This window comes from Myotis daubentonii, chromosome 1 (genome assembly GCF_963259705.1).
Source record: "Myotis daubentonii chromosome 1, mMyoDau2.1, whole genome shotgun sequence".
NCBI lineage: Eukaryota > Metazoa > Chordata > Mammalia > Chiroptera > Vespertilionidae > Myotis > Myotis daubentonii.
Genome location: NC_081840.1, coordinates 91786322 through 91808346, shown reverse-complemented (window position 1 = coordinate 91808346; position 22025 = coordinate 91786322). Strand labels below are relative to the sequence as shown.

At 36.0% G+C, this 22025-nt stretch overlaps 1 protein-coding gene across 8 annotated transcripts in view; it reads right to left on the bottom strand.

Moving 5' to 3' along the window:
• MIPOL1 (mirror-image polydactyly 1) overlaps positions 1-22025 on the bottom strand; it is a 342087-nt gene that overhangs the window by 230736 nt on the left and 89326 nt on the right. For all 8 annotated transcript variants that reach the window (XM_059710876.1, XM_059710910.1, XM_059710871.1 and 5 more), the window contains 3 exons: positions 9018-9147; positions 3565-3598; positions 3135-3305 (listed from right to left, as the gene is read on the bottom strand). In XM_059710876.1, coding sequence (XP_059566859.1) covers positions 3135-3305; positions 3565-3598; positions 9018-9147 — 335 coding nt within the window. The remainder of the gene's footprint in view (positions 1-3134; positions 3306-3564; positions 3599-9017; positions 9148-22025) is intronic.

Below are 22025 nucleotides of genomic sequence, written 5' to 3'. Positions count from 1 at the left end.
CCCCCTGCCACTGACAGTGATCAGAAACCCAGGGGGGAGCTAAGAGCAGGGCCGCCTTTGCCCTGCCCCCCCGCCATGATCGGAGAATCAGGTGCCTTTGCCACCCTGGCCACTGATAGCAGGAAGTAGGGGTGGAGCCAGCGATGGGAGCTGGACACGGTCGAAGCTGGCAGTCCCAGGAGCTAGGGGTCCCTTGCCTGGGCCTAAAGCGGTGCCCACGATCGCGGGGCCGCTGCAGCTGTGGGTCCCCGCTGCCCGAGCCAGATGCCTCAGCCAGAGGCCTTAGGCCTGGGCAGGGGCAGAGCCTGCAACCGCGGAGAGCTGGGGGTCCCCTGCCCAGGCCTGACACCTCTGCTGGAGGCCTCAGGCCTGGTCAAGGGGCCGATCTGGTGATTGGTGATCGGAGGGTGATGAGGGTCAACTCCTCTGGCCAAGGCATCAGGCCTGGGTGGGGGGCGGAGCCGGGGATTGGAGGGATATGATGGTCCCCTTGCCCAGGCCTGAAGCCTGGGTCAGAGGCATCAGGCTTGGGTCGGGGGTGGAGCAAGCGATCAGAGGGAGATGGGGGTCCCCTGCCCAGGCATGATTCCTGGGCCAGAGGCCTCAGGCCTGGGCAGGGGCCAGAGCCAGTGATCGGGGGGAGATGGGGGTCCCCTGTCCAAGCCTGACACCTCTGGCGGAGGAGTCAGGCCTGGGCAAGGGGCCGATCAGGCGATCGGAGGGTGATGGGGGTCTACACCTCTGGCCGAGGCATCAGGCCTGGGCAAGGGGCAGAGCCAGCAATCGGAGGGGTCTGGGGTCCCCTGCCCAGGCCTGATGCCTGGGCCAGAGGCATCAGGCCTGGGCTGGGGGCAGAACCAGTGATGGGGGGAAATGAGGGTCCCCTGCCCAGGCCTGATGCCTCTGTCAGAGGCGTCAGGCCTGGGCAAGGGGCCGATCCTGCTATTGGAGGGTGATGGGGGTCAACGCCTGAGGGCTCCCAGTATGTGAGAGGGGGCAGGCTGGGCTGAGGGACACTCCCCCCCCACCCCAAGCACACACCCAGTGCACGAATTTCGTGCACCGGGCCCCTAGTATTGTATAAAGAAGGAGAGAAAAGGTACAACTGGTTGGTTAGGTGATAACCATAAGCAGGCAAGAAAACATGTGAACTAGTGCAGAAATAGAGATTGCTCTTAAATGGATGCATGTAGAAAAAAAGAAATAAATTAGAAAAGTTAGAACTATGAGTGCAAATGCAGGTTGGTGGGTGAAATGGCAACAAGAAGAGTCCATTTGCCCATCTGGAAGGAGAAGGAAATATCTGAGAAGAAAGAAAAGATAAAATAGTCCTCTAGAGCCATGGCCGGCAAACCGTGGCTCGCGAGCCACATGCGGCTCTTTGGCCCCTTGAGTGTGGCTCTTCCACAAAATACCACGTGCAGGCGCGCATGTACAGTGCGATTGAAACTTCGAGGCCCATGCGCAGAAGTCGGTATTTTGTGGAAGAGCTGGTATTTTGTGGAAGAGGCACACTCAAGGGGCCAAAAGAGCCGCATGTGGCTCGCGAGCCGCGGTTTGCCGGCCATGGCTCTAGAGGACTATTTTATCTTTTCTTTCTTTTTTTAAAATATATTTTATTGATTTTTTACAGAGAGGAAGGGAAAGGAAAGAGAGTTAGAAACATCCATGAGAGAGAAACATCAATCAGCTGCCTTCTGCACACCCCCAACTGGGGATTTGCCTGTAACCAAGGTACATGCCCTTGATCGGAATCGAATCCCGGACCTTTCAGTCCACAGGCCGATGCTCTATCCACTGAGCCAAACCAGTTAGGGCTATTTTATCATTTCTTGCCAACCACTGCTCTAGAGGGAAGAGTGAATGGACTAACAAAAATGCTGAAGACTGTCAGGTAACATCAGGGTCTACTTGAAGACAGTGATCATAAATTTAAGGTAAGTTCAGTTTGCAAATTTATGTCATATTGTCCTGCCATATAAATACATGAAGTCATAGAACAGGCATAGAAAGTTAAATGTTTAAGGCTTAAGCTTTGCTGGGTGAGTAGGACAAAGGAAGAGAGGGCCAAGAGAACTAAGCTCATATTATATTTAAGTTGGTAATAATTATGGTAAGCCATGAAATATAAGCTAGATAAAGAGGGAAGTGAGGACATAAGAAGCTTGAGGGATAGGAAAATATGTAGGGTAATAGAAATAGGTTCCAGTTGAAAGGTTTCCAGAGTCATAGTTCTAGAGTAAGTGAGCTGGAAAGATATAAGCGGTGGTCAGAAACCGGGAGGCTTGCAATGGAGACTGATGATAACCAGGGATAGGATGTGACCATAGGGGAGATGGCAGAAGTAGCGCAGAAGACATGATGACTGGAGAAGAGAAATTCAAGATGAGAGGCTGGGATATTAAAAAAATCATCTACATAGGTAGTTAAATCATCAAGAATTATGACAAGAATTATGAAGAGACAGAAAAAGACATCCTAAATTTTTAAGAAATGAAGAGACATAGGAGTGTGCACATGAGTTCAACAGGAGTATGTACAGGTGGTACAATCTGATGCATGAGCTTTGGAGCTGGAGGAGTTTAGAGAGGAAAACAAAACAATGATCTAAAAACACCAACGAGTAGAGGAACCAGCCTTCATGCCACTGGAATAACTGCAGGAGGGAATACCACCACTGCCTGACAGGCCTGCAGCGGGAGCAGGGGCCGCAGGGAGGTAATCAGGTTTCGGGTAGAGCAGGAAGACGTAAGTGATATTCAGAAGAGAATACACAAATAATTTGATTCATTTATCAATAATTACTAAAAGGCACTGAATTAGGCACTGGGAATAAAAGAGTAATAAAAATATAATCTCAGCCCTCACAAAACTGCGACTCAAATAAGAAGTCGATCTCATGTTCGAGTGATTACATTAAAGAACATAATTATAGTTATATAACAAGCTAACAGAAATGAGAATGCATATATGTGAAGACTGATATAACAAAAGATGTGATTAATATATCTATCGTGATATTAATTATATGGTAATAACTGAGTTGAATTAAGAATATGTGGGAAAAGTCATTTTTTTAATGGTAAAGGATGGGGAAACAGGAAGTAGATGCTTTTGCAGATACGTGCAGTTACCTGAGACAAAGCAGCATCGCGTTCTTCTATCACTGCGTTCATTTCTTCTGCAGTTATTCTCTTTTCACATGCCTTGGTCTTGTAGATCCTATCCACAATTATAGCTCCATTCTTCTCAATAGCCATCCCTGTGTCTGCATTGTTTATTCTGTTCAGTAATTCCTGTAATGTCTACCAACACCATTATATGTTAGTCAGACATGAAGTTTTAATATATTTTATTTAATATAGGGTTTTAATTAATAGGCACATGTGAATTGTAAATTGACTGAGTGAAGTTATTGAATTTTCATATCGCAGCAAAGATGTACATTATTAGTGTGTCAATTCTTCTTTTTCCCACATCTTAGTTCTTGAAACCCACTCAATTGAACTTAAGCCTCTAAGATATAAGACTGACATCCAGAAATCTCCTCAGAGAATGGCTTACCATGTCATTTTCTTCAGGGTTAATATTTTCTAGCCTAGAAAAAAGGGACACAGAAAGCCTGATCAGTAGCATTTCCTTAGTGCAGCAAAATGAGTTCGCTTTTTAAATCTTTAGAACCTCAAGTAATTTCATTCGACTAGTCTTTAGAGTCAACCATGACACTGAACATATTAAAGTGCCACCTGCTCGACTCCATCTTTCAATAATGCTCCATATCTCCTGCACTGACTTTAGACTGTTAAGTTATTAATGTTTACTGCTATATATGACTACAAGGATCAATTGTTCATATGTGCTCAGATGAAGGAAGTTCCCCAGCGATAGGAGCACTCACTCTCATCATTATATTTATTCCTGGACTTTCAATTCTTACCTGAAACTATGATTCCTCTGTTTTTTGGACATTATTACAAATAAAACAAGGCAAGTTTTTTTTTTATTACAAATTTTACCTATGTTACCTCGAAAGCAATGACAAATAATTACCTCTAAATTTGACTTGACAATCTCCCGCTGCTACCTATTTGTTAAAACAACTATACTATACAGAAATGCTGACTAAAACTGAACCATATTTTTAGAAGACTAATGTTATTTTCTCTTTTTCATTACAAATATAGAATTATTCAATTAGAGACAAAGAAAGCAAATTGCGTCCCCTCAGAAATTCACTTTGTCTTATAATAGTCACAGTGCTTACAGAAGTGACTATTGATTTTGGAAATTGAAGAAATGCAATAAAGAAGAAAAATTTAAACGATATATCTTAGAAAATATTTATAATCTAGGCAACCACTAAATCGGGTAAATTAAATAAAAATCTGTAATGAGTTTTAGTAAAATGATGTAGATTTTTAAAATGGCCCTCAATTATTTTAAAATTGTACTAAAAAGTTTAGATAACCAAGTTTAGCTATTCAAGCCCCCACCACCACCATTTCTGTGTTCCTATGATTTAACACTCACCACAAAAAAAGGATACTAGGAAAAGATAATAGAAGACACAATAAATTTATTACAAAATTGTCCCAAACTCTACAATTCAATAAAATAGCTACTTTGATGGAAAGTATAAATTTTAGAACAATGCATCTTAACAGGAAAAAATATATACAAAGAATTTTCCATACATACTAAAGCAGTATAAGTTAACAGGAAAGTAATTTTCAATTACGTAAACTTATTGCATCTTAAACTCCTAACGTCTTCTTGGATTTGCCACATTTCAACAAGGGCAAACATTCTCATCTTTTCTCTGCCAAAATAAATCAACAGTTTCCAAATATACTGCTTCATAAAGGCTTGTTCTACAAGAACTGTGAAGACAATCACTTATTTTTCAATCACTTAAAAAGCATAGTGGAAAAGTGTAAGATAAAATTCTTACAGCTAATTTATGAACATGTAAAGGCATCTGAAGAATGGTGCAACCATCAGTTACTGGTTGGATAAATATGATTTTAAAAAAGGAAGCCATAGCCTGGTGGGCATGGCTCAGTGGTTGAGTGTCGACTTATGAACTAGAGGTCACAGTTTTATTCCGGGTCAGGGCACATGCCCAGGTTGCGGGCTACATCCCCAGTGTGACATGTGGGGGAGGTAGCCAATCAATGATTCTCTCTCATCATTGATGTTTCTATCTCACTCTCCCTCCACATTCCTCTCTGAAATCAATAAAAATATTTTAAAAAAATAAAAGGGAAGCCATATGTAGTGAGAAATATTTACCTTAATGTTGTTATTTTTCAATGAAATCAGACTAAGAGTTTATTATAGCAAATGCCAAACAAAACTCAACTTAAACTTTTAAAACTTCCAAATTTATTTATTAAACTTGGTAATTTAAAATTTAAAAAGCTACAATAAAATCGAACATTTAGATTAGCAACTTTTCGTAAAAAAAAAAAAATTAGTTCTACAGGTTATAAATCGCCCTTTTCTGTTTCAAAGAATTACATATGATCAGGAAGGAAAATAACAGCATAGGTAGGCTACCAAATATGTATACTATAAATAATAAACATAACAAAAAGTATATGGAATGCTTATGTAATACTTGTTAGTTTTTTTCATGCACTGCAATGTGAGGAATTATTACTTTACCAGAGGGTTTCAATGTTCTAAATTAACACATTTCAACAGGATATGTTTAAGATAATTATATGCAGGCTAATATTCCCTACTAACTAGAATTTTTAAAATTAAATTTTCTTATCAAAAGTTTATACTAAATCCTTGGCACATGAATTTGGCATTCAGACTACAACTAATTTATGTGATTATCCTTAAAAGTACATAATATCTAGTCACTGATCACTTTGCTGATGAAGAAACTGGAATCATGCTTCGCAAGTGTGCCGGGTCTAACATGCAGGGCAAGAGTGAGCCAAGTCAACCACTTAGCATTTACATCGCAATTTTGTTTTGCTAAGTTATACTTTAAAATTGAAGTCAGTAATAAATGGTCATTTGGAGAAAAATAAAACTTTAATAAAAATGAACAAATGAGCCCTAGCCTGTTTGGCTAAATGGATAGAGCGTTGGCCTACAGGCTGAAGGGTCCCTGGTTCGATTCTGGCCAAGGGCACATGCCTGGGTTGTGGGCTTGATCCCCAGTGCGGGACATGCAGGAGCAGCTGATCAATGATTCTCTCTCATCATTGATGTTTCTATCTTTCTATCCCTCTCCCTTCCTCTCTAAAATCAATAAAAATATATTAAAAAAATGAACAAATGATAATTTGGGATTCGAAAGTTTACATAGAAACAGTAACTTGCAATACAAACATAAATTTCGAAAGAGAAAAAGCCAATACTTGCATTTTCTATCTGTAGTCATTTAAAAGTCTCAGAAATACTTGCCACACATAGCAAAGATCAACTACATTATAATTTAGTCTCAACTATATTATATAGAGCAAGGATAGCAACCTTTTCCTGTAAGGGGTGAGATAGCATTTTAGGCTTTGCCATGCGTTCTCTGTCACGCTACTAACCTGCCTTTGTAACACAAAAACAGCTAATAAACACATGAACAGGTGTGGTTGCCTTCCAATAAAACTTCATTTACAAAAACAGGTGGAAGCTGAACTTGCACCACAGGTCTTTACTTTGCTGACCCCTGATATAGAGTATTGAAAAACGAGGCCAGGTTTGTATGTTAATACACTTTAAGGGCCAATTCAGTATATTTGACTTTTCTTTTTTTTTGAACTGGATCGTTCAATGTCTAGTTAAAGATTAATCATAAGAAAAGTGGTTTCAGAAAGTTAAATTCAGTCCTACAATAAGTATATAACTGACTTTATCAGTCAAAAGAAAACATAAAAATTAGACAAAAAATAGACCGTTAGGGGGAAAAAACTATGAAACAGCTATATATGGCTTTACTTTTCTATATAAAATGTCTTTTGAAGTTTACGGCTTACTAGCAGCATGTACAAAACATAAAGCTTTACTGGTTTAATTAAGACTTAAAATAATAGTGTTATATGAAGTATAGCTGAGAAACTACAAATTATAAATCATTATTATGAGGTTTACAATTGCACACAAGAATCTCAACCTTCTGTAAACTCTTAATTATGCCTATAACATTCTATCTAGACATAGACATGATAATTAGTAAGAATTTTGCTGAAGTAAATGTCCACGGGCTCAAGTTTCAATTGATTTCCTATACCATGCAAATTCTGCCTGACAGCATTGCACTCTAAGTGAAAAGACCTAGGCAGAAAATGTCACATTTCTTGATTTATCCCTAAATCACTCGATATTATGTCTTTCATTTCTGAACCTATAATCATTCTCCTTGTTCAATGGAAAGAACCTCACATGCTAAAAGACCGAATAAGAAAATTCAAAATTCTTTTTATCAGTCTCATTTTACACAGTACCACACTTAATTAAGGATATACCAAGAATAACAGAGACACAAGATACCATAATCTCAAAAGTTGCAATATACATATGCAAACATGTTTTTTTTTCCTATTTTTTAGATAAAAGTAAAAATGAAAAGAAAGCACTGAACATTCAAGGGGTAAGGAAAGGCAGAGAAGTGGCAGAATAATGAAACAAAACACATTTGGCATTAAAGATACAGTGATCAGAAGTGGTAAGGAGAAGAGAAAAAAGATGACAGAAGGAATTTGAAGATTATAAGAAGCAAAAAATAGGAATTAAAAAAGAGATGTGAAACAATTTATAATTTCAACCTATACTCAATACCTCCAAATGTGCCTCCGTCAAGCAAAGCTCAGTTAAAAACAGGTTCTATCTTAAGAAGGATTTCATTTAAATGCACTATTGAACACTCAGAACCTACATGCTTCAGCTAAGTAGAAAGGAACCTGTACGGTGCCATTTAAAACTGTGCTGATAGATTAGCCTTTGTTGTTGTTCTTCCTTCTTATTTGTGGTTTATCCTAATCCCCCCACATGTACTTCTACATTAAAATTCATTAAGAAATTACTATAAACTGATCCTAGGAAGCAATAATTCCTCATATTAGTTAATATTATTTTAAGTATTTATGTAATTATTTACTTAATGTCTTCTTCCTAAACTGGGACTATAATGCTATGCACTCTCCAAACAGAACTAAACCTGACACACAGTATATATTTGATAAATATTTATTAAATAGATTAATTAACTTGGGATTGAGTGTTCTCCTGTTCTCCTTTACCCATTGCTCCCTTATTATGAATGCTACAAGAACAAAATAAAAAAGACTCAGCCTTAAGGTATCCTAATTTTAATATATTATAATAAAAACTATAAAAATATACATGGTGGGGCAAAAGTAGGGTTATAGTTGTTTAAGTGGAAAAATAATACAATAATTAAATATTAACACAAGAATAAACTCTGTTTCGCATACTCACAACTGTAAACCTACTTTTGCGCCACCCTACATTTCCTAGCCCTTTCTTCTGATTGGGCCTAGAAGTAGTCACACCCAGCAACAATGAGCACATCTAGCATCCAGACCTTGGTTTCTAATACCACTTTCCAATAAAAGGAATCGGGGTTCCTTTGAGGAGTGGATGATTCCGGGATGGGAGTGGCACATTTCTAGACCCAAAGCATCTTAAAGTGCCAGAAAAGAGAAGTTACAAAAGAAGGACTTCGACAACAGAACTATGAAGAAGTCAAGAAAGTAATTGTACTCAGTGTTGTGTATTTCTTTTTTTCTTATTCTTGTGTGTGTGTGTGTCTCTGTGTGTGTGTGTGTGTGTGTGTGTGTGTGTGTGTGTGTGTGTGGTAGCTGCTATTCCTGACATGCAAACTACTACAGCATGCCAGAAGTCTGAGAAAGACTATGGAGATATGGAATTTACAACTGTAACACAAAAGAATCAGTAACATTTCTGAATATGTAATCACCACATAATGCATACACTTTATAAATGCCTCTAATGTGATATAGTTTTAAATGTGTACATACAGTTTTAGAGACATTTCCATATGGTTGGCTCGTGCGATTGCTTCATCTCTCTCCTCATTGGCTATTTGTAGTCGAGACATAATAGCTTCATCACGTTCCCTCTGTGCAAAATACACCTCTTCAACCAGAGCTACCAAAAAATATCATCCAAAATTCATTAGAGAAAATAAAGGAGAAATGCATACTTTTAACAAAAATAATTTTCTTTTATTCACCTAAATTGGTATCAATTAATCACTTGACAAAAATTATTTTTAAAAGCTACTGTAAAATTGAGTTACCATTTCACACCCATAAAATAAAAAATTAAAAGGTCAAATAATAACAAATATTGTGATCTTGTGAAATAAAAATAATTCTCACATATAATTTTGCAATTGTCAAGAAGAATTTGACAATATTTATTACAGTTGAAGATGTCTGTAGCCTATAACCTGGCAAATCTCCTCTTTGGTTACAGAAATTCTTGCACATAAGCGTAGGGAAACATGTATAAAAATGCTTACCGTAGCATTATATAACAGCAAAACCAGAAATAACTCAAATGTCCAGCAACAGGAGAGAGAATAAATAACTCACTTTACATTCAAAATGGGAATGCTATCCAGCCTTTAAAATGATTTAACTATGAACAAATCTCAAAAGTGAAATTTTGACAAAACCAGCAAGTTGCAAAGGAAGACAACTCCACCTATTATTTATGGATAGACACAATTACGAAAAATATTAAAATAAGCATGGAAACAACAAACACCAAAGTCAGGAGGGTAGATAAATAGATAGAATAACAGATGGTAATAAAGATTTTCAAGGAAAGTAAGGGTATGTAAAAGAGTATTTTGACAGATGGGGAATAAACTAAGCAGTTTGTCAATTGCTTTTTAAAAAATTAAACATACAGCTATGACCATAAGATTCAGCTATTCCATTCATAGGTATTTTATAAATGCTAAGATATTTTTCCAAAATTAAAGTATTACTGAATCATAATTTTAACACCTATTAGCTTTTATGTAAAATTTGATTATGAAAAACATGATTCTTTCTAGAATTCAGTACTTTCAAAGGATCAATATGCAACTCTCAAACATTTTTAGTAAAGAAAACTTAATTGTAAACACTGAGCTTTTCCAAGGTGGATGACTATTACAAAGTTCACTAGAAAATCAATATAGCATTTTAGCTGGAATTTGCTCATTAAACACCCACAGCTCTACTGCAAATTATGATGGAATGAATAAAGCAAATACGCATGCTTCTTTCTTTTTATTAAATGTAAAATCTACTGTTAATTGCATCTCGTATGTCATACAAACTTTTGTCCTTAACTATTAAATAGAAGCCTTAACAAAAGTCATTAGAGATTCTCTTTCTTTGACTTGAATAAATTTCAATATTTGTTCAGTAAAGGTTCACAGCAGTTAAATCACATTAACAAATATTATTAGCTACTATGTAAGCCAACCAAGTAAAATACTTATATTGTAGGTAAAACAAATCACTGGGTGTTTACAATAATATTTGGATATCTCCATTTTTAAACATGGTTATCAAATATTGTATAATTCTTAGTCAAATTCAAAAGAGATTCATCGAGAGGATCACCCCACCACCACCACCACCCGCCACCAAATTCTCAAATTTGTTTAGTAAGCTAATTGTTTTCTAATATGGGCAAAAGTAAATATGAAGAGGCTAAACCATACTAAGTATGAGTTTATTGAGTCAAGACAAAGTACATATTTTCTTAGTAGAACCCAAGTCTATTGACAAACCCATATTGTACACTTCTCAAACTACTTTTAAAATACAGTAAGAGACAGTATATTCGAAAACATTCTAGTTTAAACATTGGATCATGATCCCCTAAATAACATAATTTGGAGGATAGACATTGCCCAGGAAAAAGAATCTGTTTGTTAACATCCTCAAAGTAGTTATGTAAACAGAAAAGGCTGAACATAAAGAGAGGGGAAAAGAAATAATTAGGATTTGAATTTGAGACATATAAAATAATCATCAATTACAATCATGTTCCAAAATTCTAAGAACAAATTCTAAGCATAGATGATAGCTTTGTAAAAGACAGGTCTTTAATAAACATGAAAGAATGTCCCATGTCTGAACAGCTAACCATTAGTACCTTTGCATGAGGTTAAGTGGATTCCTTGGAAATATGATAGTGTTTTATGAAACCACCAATATATGTTCCAGAACCACAAATATCACACTAGGTTTTTTTAATTTTCTTGAAAATTGTATTGTCTCTCTCTTTGTATAAAGTGGATGTGAATTTAAAGACAAATGGTAAATGCCCCACATCAGTAGAAAATTAACCAACCTACTTCATGTAGCTTGATGCTTCCTTTTTTTGCATTACAATACTGGATTCAACTTTTTACTTCAGAGCTTCTTTTAAAGAAGAAACTATTATGTTTTTCTAAAATTGAATTAGAATGTTCAATATTTGATATGATTATTTCATAAATAACCTCTTCTGATTAAAGAGTCATACAGGCTCATTGTATAAATGCAGAGACAGAAATATTTTACATAGTTTGTAACATTCTGTATATATTTAAAATAAACAGAGTATGTTCCTATATTTTTCAGTAATCTTAAAAAATATAAAACATTTTATATTCGCACTAACCGGTTTGGCTCAATGGATAGAGTGTCGGCCTGTGGACTCAAGGGTCCCAGGTTTGATTCCAGTCAAGGATATGTACCTTGGTTGCAGGCACATCCCCAGTAGGGGGTGTGCAGGAGGCAGCTGATCGATGTTTCTATCTCATTGATGTCTCTAACTCTCTATCCCTCTCCCTTCCTCTCTGTAAAAAAATCAATATAATATATATTTAAAAAAAAATAAAAAAATAAACATTTTATATTGTACATGAAATTTTATCATTTGGACATGCCATATTTCATTAAACTAAGATGCTCCTAATATAAGATTTTACACTGTTATAAGTTATTCACTATATAAACAACAATGTAATGAACATCTTTGAACATAAATCCTTATGTATGAACTTAGCTAATTACTTAGGAAAATTCCCAGAAGTATGACAACTACATTAAAAGTTGGCATTTTAGGAGAAACCAAGATGGCGGCATAGGTAAACACCAGAAATTGCTGTCTCGCACAACCACTTCAAAAATACAACTAAAAGATAAAACGGACATCATCCCGAAACACAGAAAGGCTGGCCGACTGGAAATTCTACAGCTAGAAGGAAAGAGAAAAGCACACTGAGACTCAGAGGAGGTGTGGAAGTAAAGTGCAGAGGTACAGAGGCACATGTGAAAAGGGCTGGCAACTGAGGATATGGCTGTCTCTTTCAATCGGGAGGGAGACACAAGCTCCCGACATCTCTGAACTCCAGTTCAGGGCAAGTCTCTGGGGACCCAGACTCATACTGGGAGAAACTGGACTGTCTGGCACTGGTTGGAACTCGAGGGCGGCTTTCTCTCAGAGGTGCTTGCAGCGATTACTGGGACACTGAGACGCGGGGCCTCTTAGGGTAGGACTGAGGATCTGCCATAGCTGTTTACTCCGCCCTGTTGATCCCCTGAGATCCCACCCCACCCAAGCTGTTGCATATGAAAGGCCTGGCCCTTCGCAATCTGAAAATTACCTAGCAAACTGAAGCTGGGTGAGAGAGACCCAGAACTTCCAAGAGAAGGCCCAAGGCCCCACAGCACCTAGCATTGCTTCACAGCTGGGCCTCATCTGGGCACCTCCAAACCCCAAGCAAAGAAGAGGAATCTGCAGATCTCTCCATAGCTCTTGCTGCGTAGCCTCAGGCAGAGGCTAAATTAGCACCTCCTTAGAGATCCAAGAGCCAGTGTACCCAGTGGTCAGAGTGGGACCATCCAATTACAACTCCTCAGATCTATAAGGGACACACTCAGGGGGCAGACACAGTGCGCACCAAAGCCCCACTGAAGCAAGTCTTGCCCCACAAGGGTGTCTCCAGCACAGAAGTTCTCCCACCGTAGACACAGCTGATTCTCACAGCCAATTGGCCTAGAGGTCAATTCCTCCCAGAGATACCTACAACAATCAAGGCTTAACTACAATAAGACTGTGCACAAAGCCCACAAAGGGGTGCACTAAGAGTGTCCAACTCAGGTAATTGGGGAGGCTGAGCCACTAGGCCAGGGGTGGGCAAACTTTTTGACTTGAGGACCACAATGGGTTCTTAAACTGGACCGGAGGGCCGGAACAAAAGCATGGATGGAGTGTTTGTGTGAACTAATATAAATTCAAAGTAAACATCATTACATAAAAGGGTACGGTCTTTTTTTTTTTTTAGTTTTATTCATTTCAAATGGGCCAGATCCGGCCCGCAGGCCATAGTTTTCCCACAGCTGCACTAGGCCCTATAGGACTCCTAGCACAGAAAGCCATTCTATCAACACAAGGAAGCATAAAAAATGCAGAGACAAACAAACAGGTCACAAATGACAGAAATGGAGGAAAGCAAATTACTGGATGTAGAGTTCAAAACTACGGTTATAAGGTTTTTCAAGAATTTTCTAGAAACCTCCGATAAATTTAGTAAGACCCTCAAAAAGTCTAGTGAAACTGCCGATAAACTTAGTGAGACCCTCAAGGAATCTAGTGAGACCCTCGAGGTTATAAAAAAGGACCAACTAGAAATTAAGCATACACTGACTGAAATAAAGAATATTATACAAAGTTCCAACACCAGACTAGAGGATTGCAGGAATCAAGTCAAAGATTTGAAATACGAAGAAGCAAAAAACACCCATCCGGAAAAGCAAAAAGAAAAAAGAATCCAAAAATATGAAGATAGTGTAAGGAGCCTCTGGGACAACTTCAAGCGTACCAACATCTGAATTATAGGTGAAGAAGAGAGAAAGATATTGAAAACCTACTTGAAGAAATAATGACAGAAAACTTCCCCTATCTAGTGAAAGAAATAGAGTTACAAGTCCAGGAAGCACAGAGAACCCCAAACAAAAGGAATCCAAAGAGGACCACACCAAGACACATCATAATTAAAATGCCAAGAGCAAAAGACAAAGAGAGAATCTTAAAAGCACCAAGAGAAAAACAGTCAGTTACCTACAAGGGAGTACCCATACGACTGTCAGCTGATTTCTTAACAGAAAACTATGCAGGCCAGAAGGGAGTGGCAAGAAATATTCAAAGTGATGAATACCAAGAACCTACAACCAAGATTACTTTACCCAGTAAAGCTATCAATAAGAATTGAAGGTCAGGTAAAGAGCTTCACAGATAAGAAAAAGCTAAAGGAGTTCATCACCACCAAACCGGTATTATATGAAATGCTGAAAGGTATCCTTTAAGAAGAGGAAGAAGAAGAAAAAGGTAAAGATACAAATTATGAACAACAAATACACATCCATCAACAAGTGAATCTAAAAATCAAGTGAATAAATAATCTGATGAACAGAATAAACTGGTGAATATAATAGAATCAGGGGCATAGAAAGGGAGTGGACTGACTACTCTCGGGGCGGGGGAAGGGATGTGGGGGGTGGGAGAAGAGACTGGACAAAAATCGTACACCTATGGATGAGGACAGAGGGCAGAGGTTGGGGTAAGGGCAGAGGGTGGAGGGGAGCTATGAGGGGAAAAAAGAGGAACAACTGTAATAATCTGAACAATAAAGATTTAATTGAAAAAAAATTCGGCATTTTAGCTCCTGACATAAGCTTTAAATTTTTCTTTTGTGAAGTTGCTATAAATTTATAATCCCTTACCTATTGTTGATAGGTCTGTGACTTTAAGAAAAATGATGGATAAGAACAGAAATTTTATCATAAGTTAAATGATATAAACAAGAGTTAAGTTCCTGTGACAACTCATCAATGGTGTAGCAAAATGTTATCAAGGACCTGCTATACTTACCAATGGTATAGGAATTGATAAAGATTTATTAGAAAATTACACAAAACATGTTTTAGTAGAAAAACTATAAGACAAGGACGTGTGTGTGTTGTTTTGTTTTGTTTTTGCAAAATCCCCAATTATTACATACAAGTATTTAGTACATATAACTAAAGACTATATAAGAACACTTTCTAAAATACGGTTTACATTTGAACATTTAATACATTTCAGAACTACAATCTGTAATACTTTCAACAATGAAGATAAAACTACAATTTTAATGTGAAAGAACCTTATCCCTAAATTATTATAATTAGTACTATTTTATACACTTTTGAAATACAATTTTAAGAAATATTTAAATTACTTTCTGTACATAATATCTACTTTAAATAGATACCAATTTGAAAATTCTGTGAAATATTATTGCTACCTAAACGTTTTAGAATTAAACATATAGAAAAAAGCTTAAGAAAATATTATCTGAAAGTTTTCTGTTACTTTTCTGTTTTAAATACCCTAATTATTTGATATGCTCTAAAATGCTTTCATTCTAAATTCCACAGTATGCCATACATAATAAAATATTGCCAGTTGATGGTTATTGTTATGCATACTGGTTTCTGTTTCCTCAACACTTATTTTGTTTCCTCCAGAAAACACAAACTCTTTTAGGGAGAGAGGTTACAACTTTGGCCATAATCTACTTTCAAATATTATTTGTCCTGGCACTCATTGTAATTAATCCTGATTCATACCCTGGGATTCTGTAGCCAAAGATAATATAATCAACCTCTATCTATCAATATTTCTAACTAAGTGTATTTTGAAGAGAATGGGCCTTTTTGTTTTTATCTGAAATGACTGGTCATATTCATGAAATCCTTTGTCCTTCAAAAATAAAACATGCACATATATAAATGTATATGTAATTTACATTTATAACTTAATTATAATTTAATATTTTTAAGTCATTTAAGTGTAAGATTAATGGTTTTCACATTTTACTTATGCCCATTATATACACAGAAAAATGACATTCCAATGTGTGTTATTTCTTAGAAGTATATATTATGTTATTTTCTATTCTCCTGATATGCAGAACTAATTAATTCTTGTTCTTCTTAATCATTAGATCATCAACATCATGGGAGATACGGTATAGGTAAACAAATTTTTTATAAGAGAACAATGTAAACATTTTCTATTACACAACAATATTTATTTTTCCATGTTATTAGTTGGGGTGTCTGAATATATTTTATATAATGGTAGATTACCTATCTATACTTTTAACATTTACATGTTAACCTAGATAGAAAAACTTAAGCTATTACATTCTGTGCTATAAGAAGAGCTTGACAGTATTTTTCTATTTATAAAATATAACTCTAAATTTGAGCATGGAGAAAATCTATTTTTTTTAAAAAAAAAAGCAGATTAAATGCTTGCATAAACAATAATGTAAGTTAAGCAAATTATGTAACCACTGAATTATATGTAAAATATAACTAAGATATCGATGATAGATAGATAGATAGATAGATAGATAGATAGATAGATAGATAGATAAGATAGATAGATTTATAAGCATAAGACTTAGGAACTAAGGAGTTCTTTTGGCTAAAACCCAATATTGGCCTTATTTCAGTTTAATTGGAAGGGGATCTCAAATTCATCTTCTCCATGAGATATCAGGAACCTGGATTTATCTTTGTACCAAAGGTTAATAAGAAATGTGTCTGCAAAAGTCAAACAGCATTAAATACTAAAAACTGATTATTATTCTACAGGAGTTGTTCTGTCATTCATAATCTCTCCATGCTCCAACCTTCCACAGCTAATCTTTAATGGATGACATGCAAGAAAGAAAAATAACTAACATATAAAGCAGAGACTCTAATGTGAGCATTTAAAAAGTAAAATAAGGCTTTTAAAGAAACATAAATATTTTAAATATCACAAAAATAATTTATCAAAACTATTTAAAGAAATACTCTTTTGTGTAAAATTTAAACAGCATCTGTATACTGTTAATGTAATAGAGGAATAAAAATTAAGAGACATTAAACACTAGACAATGCCCACTGAGACTTTTTAGAAAAAATGAAAGGTTTAATTGAACAATTTTTAAAAGTATGGCCACATCACTGTCCTAAAAGTAAATGAGTGGATGCAAATCAAGCCACACAATACTCTCTTACTATCAAATTCAATTTACGTAAAGCAAATTCTGAAGTGTTTGTGGCTTAATCATTTTATTTAAATGAGAAGACATGCTTACCTAAAAGACAAAGAGTTCATGTTTCTGCTATGTTTCTCCAAAATATCCTCTAGTATATGAAGGTCATATATACTAACGAATTTCAAATAATATTATCCACAATTATAATTTAATGGGTTAAAACACAGTATAAAGTCCTAAACAGCTACAGTGAGATACATTTTTTCCCATTGCTAACATATAGGGAGCTAGCTTTTATTAAGTAAAAAAGACCTACTTATTATATATTTTTCTCTTATTTTCTTTTTATGTAGAGATTAAAAACATGATTTTCATATTTTCAAACTTTCCAAATAAAATTAAATCTGAAAATCAAGGAAAACTAAAAACTGCAGAGAATAAATAAAATAAAAATATTTTTAAATTATTTTTAAAAAGACATTATCAATTTTTTCTGAAACAAAACGTACAGAAATAGCTGTGGAACAGTTACTTATAGTAGCTACACTTTGAATATGCACCTCTTAGATCAAGAAGTCTTGAGAAAACAAGATAGTGACATTATCATCTTATCATCATAATTTCCATTTATTGAGTGCCTTCAATGGGTTAAGCATTCATAAACATTATCTCACTTAAACGTCACAGCTACCTATAAATAGGGTTTAGCCAAAGCTTAGGGAGGCTGTAACTTGCACGAGATAAGAGTTTAAAAAAAAATAGTAAAACAAAGGTCTGAATTGGAAGTGTGAGCATCAAACTGCACCTACTGCAATGCTGTATTATGAGTAAGAAGTGACTGCACACAAAAGAATGTTTGAAATTACACGTCTGTCCATTTGCTGATGTACATTCACTGTCCACCACATTGCCTCAATAAATATTTCTTGTTTGAATTTTTAAGAGGTTATCACAGTCCCTATACAGCGCCCAATAAAAACAGTCAGTGATGCTGCTGATGTCAATAAAGAAGGGGAAGGTAAAAACGTCAACCATTGGAGATTTTTTAAAATATATTTACTGATTTCAGAGAGGAGGGGAGAGGGAGAGACAGATAGAAACATCAATGATGAGAGAGAATCATCGATAGGCTGCCTCCTGCATGCTCGCTACTGGGTATCGAGCCCACAACCTGGGCATGTGCCCTTGGCCAGAATCGAACCGGGGACCCTTCAGCCTGCAGACTGACACTCTATCCACTGAGTCAAACAGGCTAGGGCAACCATTTGAGATTTTCAAATTCTCAGGAGATCACATTCCAATGATAGAATTCACATCATGTAAAAACCATCAGGGAAATAAAGGAAATGGGATTCCTGCTATTACAACAGTGTACATGAACGTTTATCGTAGGTACACCTTGGACTAAATCCCAAATTCTCTGTATCCCATTTATTTTATTTCAGATTCACATGTAAGTAATATGCACTAGTGCTAATAAATACACATATCTCAACAGTAATTATTCTCATCATCTAATCCTTTGTTTCAAATTTTTCCTTTCACTTTTCCATTAATAAACAGTGAACCATTAATTTTAATTAAAAGCTAAATAGAAAAAATATTTTCAAAACTTTTTACATTATCAAAAGTTTAAGAATTTCATAAAGATAAAAATAATCAAATATTAATATTAGCTATAACTTACTGAGTATATACTAGGTATTTTTATATATTCTCTCTAATCCTTAAAATAATCTGGGAATTTAATTAGTATTCACATTTTACATGGGACAGAGTAAATTCCGGACAGAATATAATAATTTGTTCAAAGTCAACCCTTGTTAAGTCAAAGCTGCGATCAAAACTTGGGTCAATCTGATTCCAAGGCTTTTGGTCTTGCCATTACTTCATTCTGCCTCACACAGAACTGGCCCTTTTTGTTTTATGTGGTTCTGACTATATCAGATTCTTATTCTTAGAAATTATACAATCAGCTGGGAAGACAAGATGATTAATATGTACATAAGTTACACATAAAGACACAAAAATAAATAAGGGGCAAATCCGAAACGGAAGAAAAATGGCATAGGTAGGATGGCAAAATTTGGTCACAGGCATCATATGAATTTCATGCAAGTTTGCTTTATGTGTTCTTTATGTATTAAACTTATCCACAGGAATTATTTTAAGATTAGAAAGCAAGTAACTTTTTTAAAAAATCACATCTTTTAAAGGTAACATTTTCTTTTTCTAATACAAAATCTAATCCATGCTCACTGGAGAAAACCTGCTGTTGATTGAAACATTAATACATCCACTAATACTACCAAAATTTGCCTTTTTTATTGATTTTATTTTTTTAATTATTTTTTTGAGAGAGAGGGAGAGAGAGAGGGAGAGAGAGAGAGAAACATAAAATAAGAGTGATACTAGATCTGCTGCCTCTTGAATGCCCCCTACCAGGGATCAAGCCTGCAACCAAGGCATGTGCCCTGAAGCTGGGAACTGAACTGGCAACCTTTCCATGTGTGGAATGATGCCCAACCAACTAAGCCACACTGGCCAGGGCTGCCTCTTGTTTTATAAAATATACACATATAGACAGGGTGTCCCCCAAAATGTACACACACACTTTGAATAATTATAAAGGCAGTATTTATTAAAATACATTCCATTTTCAAAATTGAGCTAGCAATTTTTTGGGACAACCTGTTCATATATATATATATTTTTTTATTATATGATAAATATAGTCTTCCCCTACTTCTTTTTCTTAATATTGTCATAAACATTTTCTCATCTCATCATACATTCCCCAGAAATTATTTTAATTACTGCATGTCTCACATAAATGCCCCTTCATTTATTTAACCATTCCCTTATTATTCGATTGATTTTAGTTCTCTTGCTGTCATAACACTCTGCCGGGAGCCGGTCCATCCTTGCTGTTTCAAGGGACCTGGCATATATGGCATACGGTTCTTAATATGCTTGCTCACCTTCTTGGCGCTGTGTTTTAACCAAGGTCACCTCTCCGAGAAAGGTTGAATCCCCAGGTAGGGATTTTCCCCTGAAGTTAGGGAGGGAATAAAACCCCTCAAGTAAGTGCCAGGTGGGTAATTAATCCCTTTAACTACGAACAATCATGCTTAAACTACATAATCTTTTCTCCCTGGAATGGAGATAAGAAACGCCCTAACCTTTGTAATAGAGATTGATAGGATTGGAATCAACTGGTATAAATACAGTTGTAACAAGACAGAAACACACAGAACTCAGAATCTAGAGACAGACACAGAACTCAGAACAAGACAGCAAGAGACAGAACTCAGACAGGGCTTGGAAGACAGGACCAAGAGAGACAGAGCCTAGGCACAGAACCTACACAGAACGTTCTCTAGAGACAGAAGAACTTCGCTGGAGAGAGCATGCCGGAGGATCCTGGAGAGGGACTGGCCTCGGAGCCTAGAGACAGAGCCTAGCGGGAGAACATGGCAAGGGATCCTGGACTGAACCTGACTACAGAGATTGGCAGGAGAACCTGACTGGAACCTGGTGACTGAACCTGACTGGAGAGCCTGGACAGAACCTGGCTGGAGAACCTAGCGAGGGAACATGGCTACAGAACCTCGCTGGAGATCCGGGCTAGAGATCCTGGCTAGGTTGCTGATCAACTGAACACTGTCTCCATGTCATTCCTTCTTCGCCGACTCCGTCCACACCTTTGGGGACCCCTGGACCCGCTGGGGTTGGACCCCGGCAACACTCATATGTGAATATCTTTATATATAAATCTTTATACTTTATATACTGAAATGAAACAACTCCTATTTCCTTGAGTACCTGCATTTTATTAACATTTTATTTGAAATACCTATTGACATATATTTATACTTGTGTCCCAGTTGCAATTTCCAATGTGCAGTTCAGGATGTTTCTGCATTTATTTTTTTAATGTGAAATATCTTGACTTTTAAAATATTTACATTTTGCTTAAGTATAATACTTAAATGTATGTGCATATTTGTAATACACTTTACCAAACACACTTTTTATTTCAAATATAAAAATGAGCAGTGATAGAAACAAACATCCACTGATTATTTATTCTTTCATATGACACTAAATAAAACATGTAACTATAATCCTATAACACTCCCCTTTCTATGCAGGTACTGACGTAGTTGTTTTTATTATGGTGTTTTGCCTTCTGACCTCTCATAGGTAGAAGGTAAGCTATTTACAACAGTATGTATGAGAAATTATGAAAAAGTTCATGAGTCTACCAAGGGTTAGTTAATAAATTTCTAGTAGCTTCAAACCAAAGAATTTCTTAAGCAATTCAGATTTTTTATTTCCATATATTATAATAATAATTCTCTCTAATGTCACAATTAAAGTATCTTTACTCTTTTTTCAATAAAATAGAACTGAAACATTAAAAAGTAAAGATACATTCTAAAAATTTATACTTTAAAAACTAAGTGATTGGTCATCTTTTTTAAAAACTAGAATGCTTTGTCCAGAGAAACTATATAGCATTATTATTTTCATCAATTTAGGAGGCTATAAAAACACACTAAACATGTTTAACATTTACTTAAAAATATCATTAATGATAAATATTTGATTAATAAGAATCATAAGGCAATCAAATTCTTTCCATTTAATGCATATATGATTCATAGTTTAGCCAAAGGGAACCCTCAAATATATACCAACAAATATTTGAAGTATATAATTAGCTATGTTATACAAAAGTTTAAAGAGTAAGTAATTTTGCTTTCTGACTCTTCCCCTCCAAGAGCAATGCAGACATATTAATTCATAATTTTCGGTCACAACTGCCTAAATCTTATTAAATATCTTCTCTAAGACACATACAAAGTTAAATTATGTTGCAAGCACCTTAAAACAAACGTCCTTCTTGTAATATCTTCCTAGTAAACAG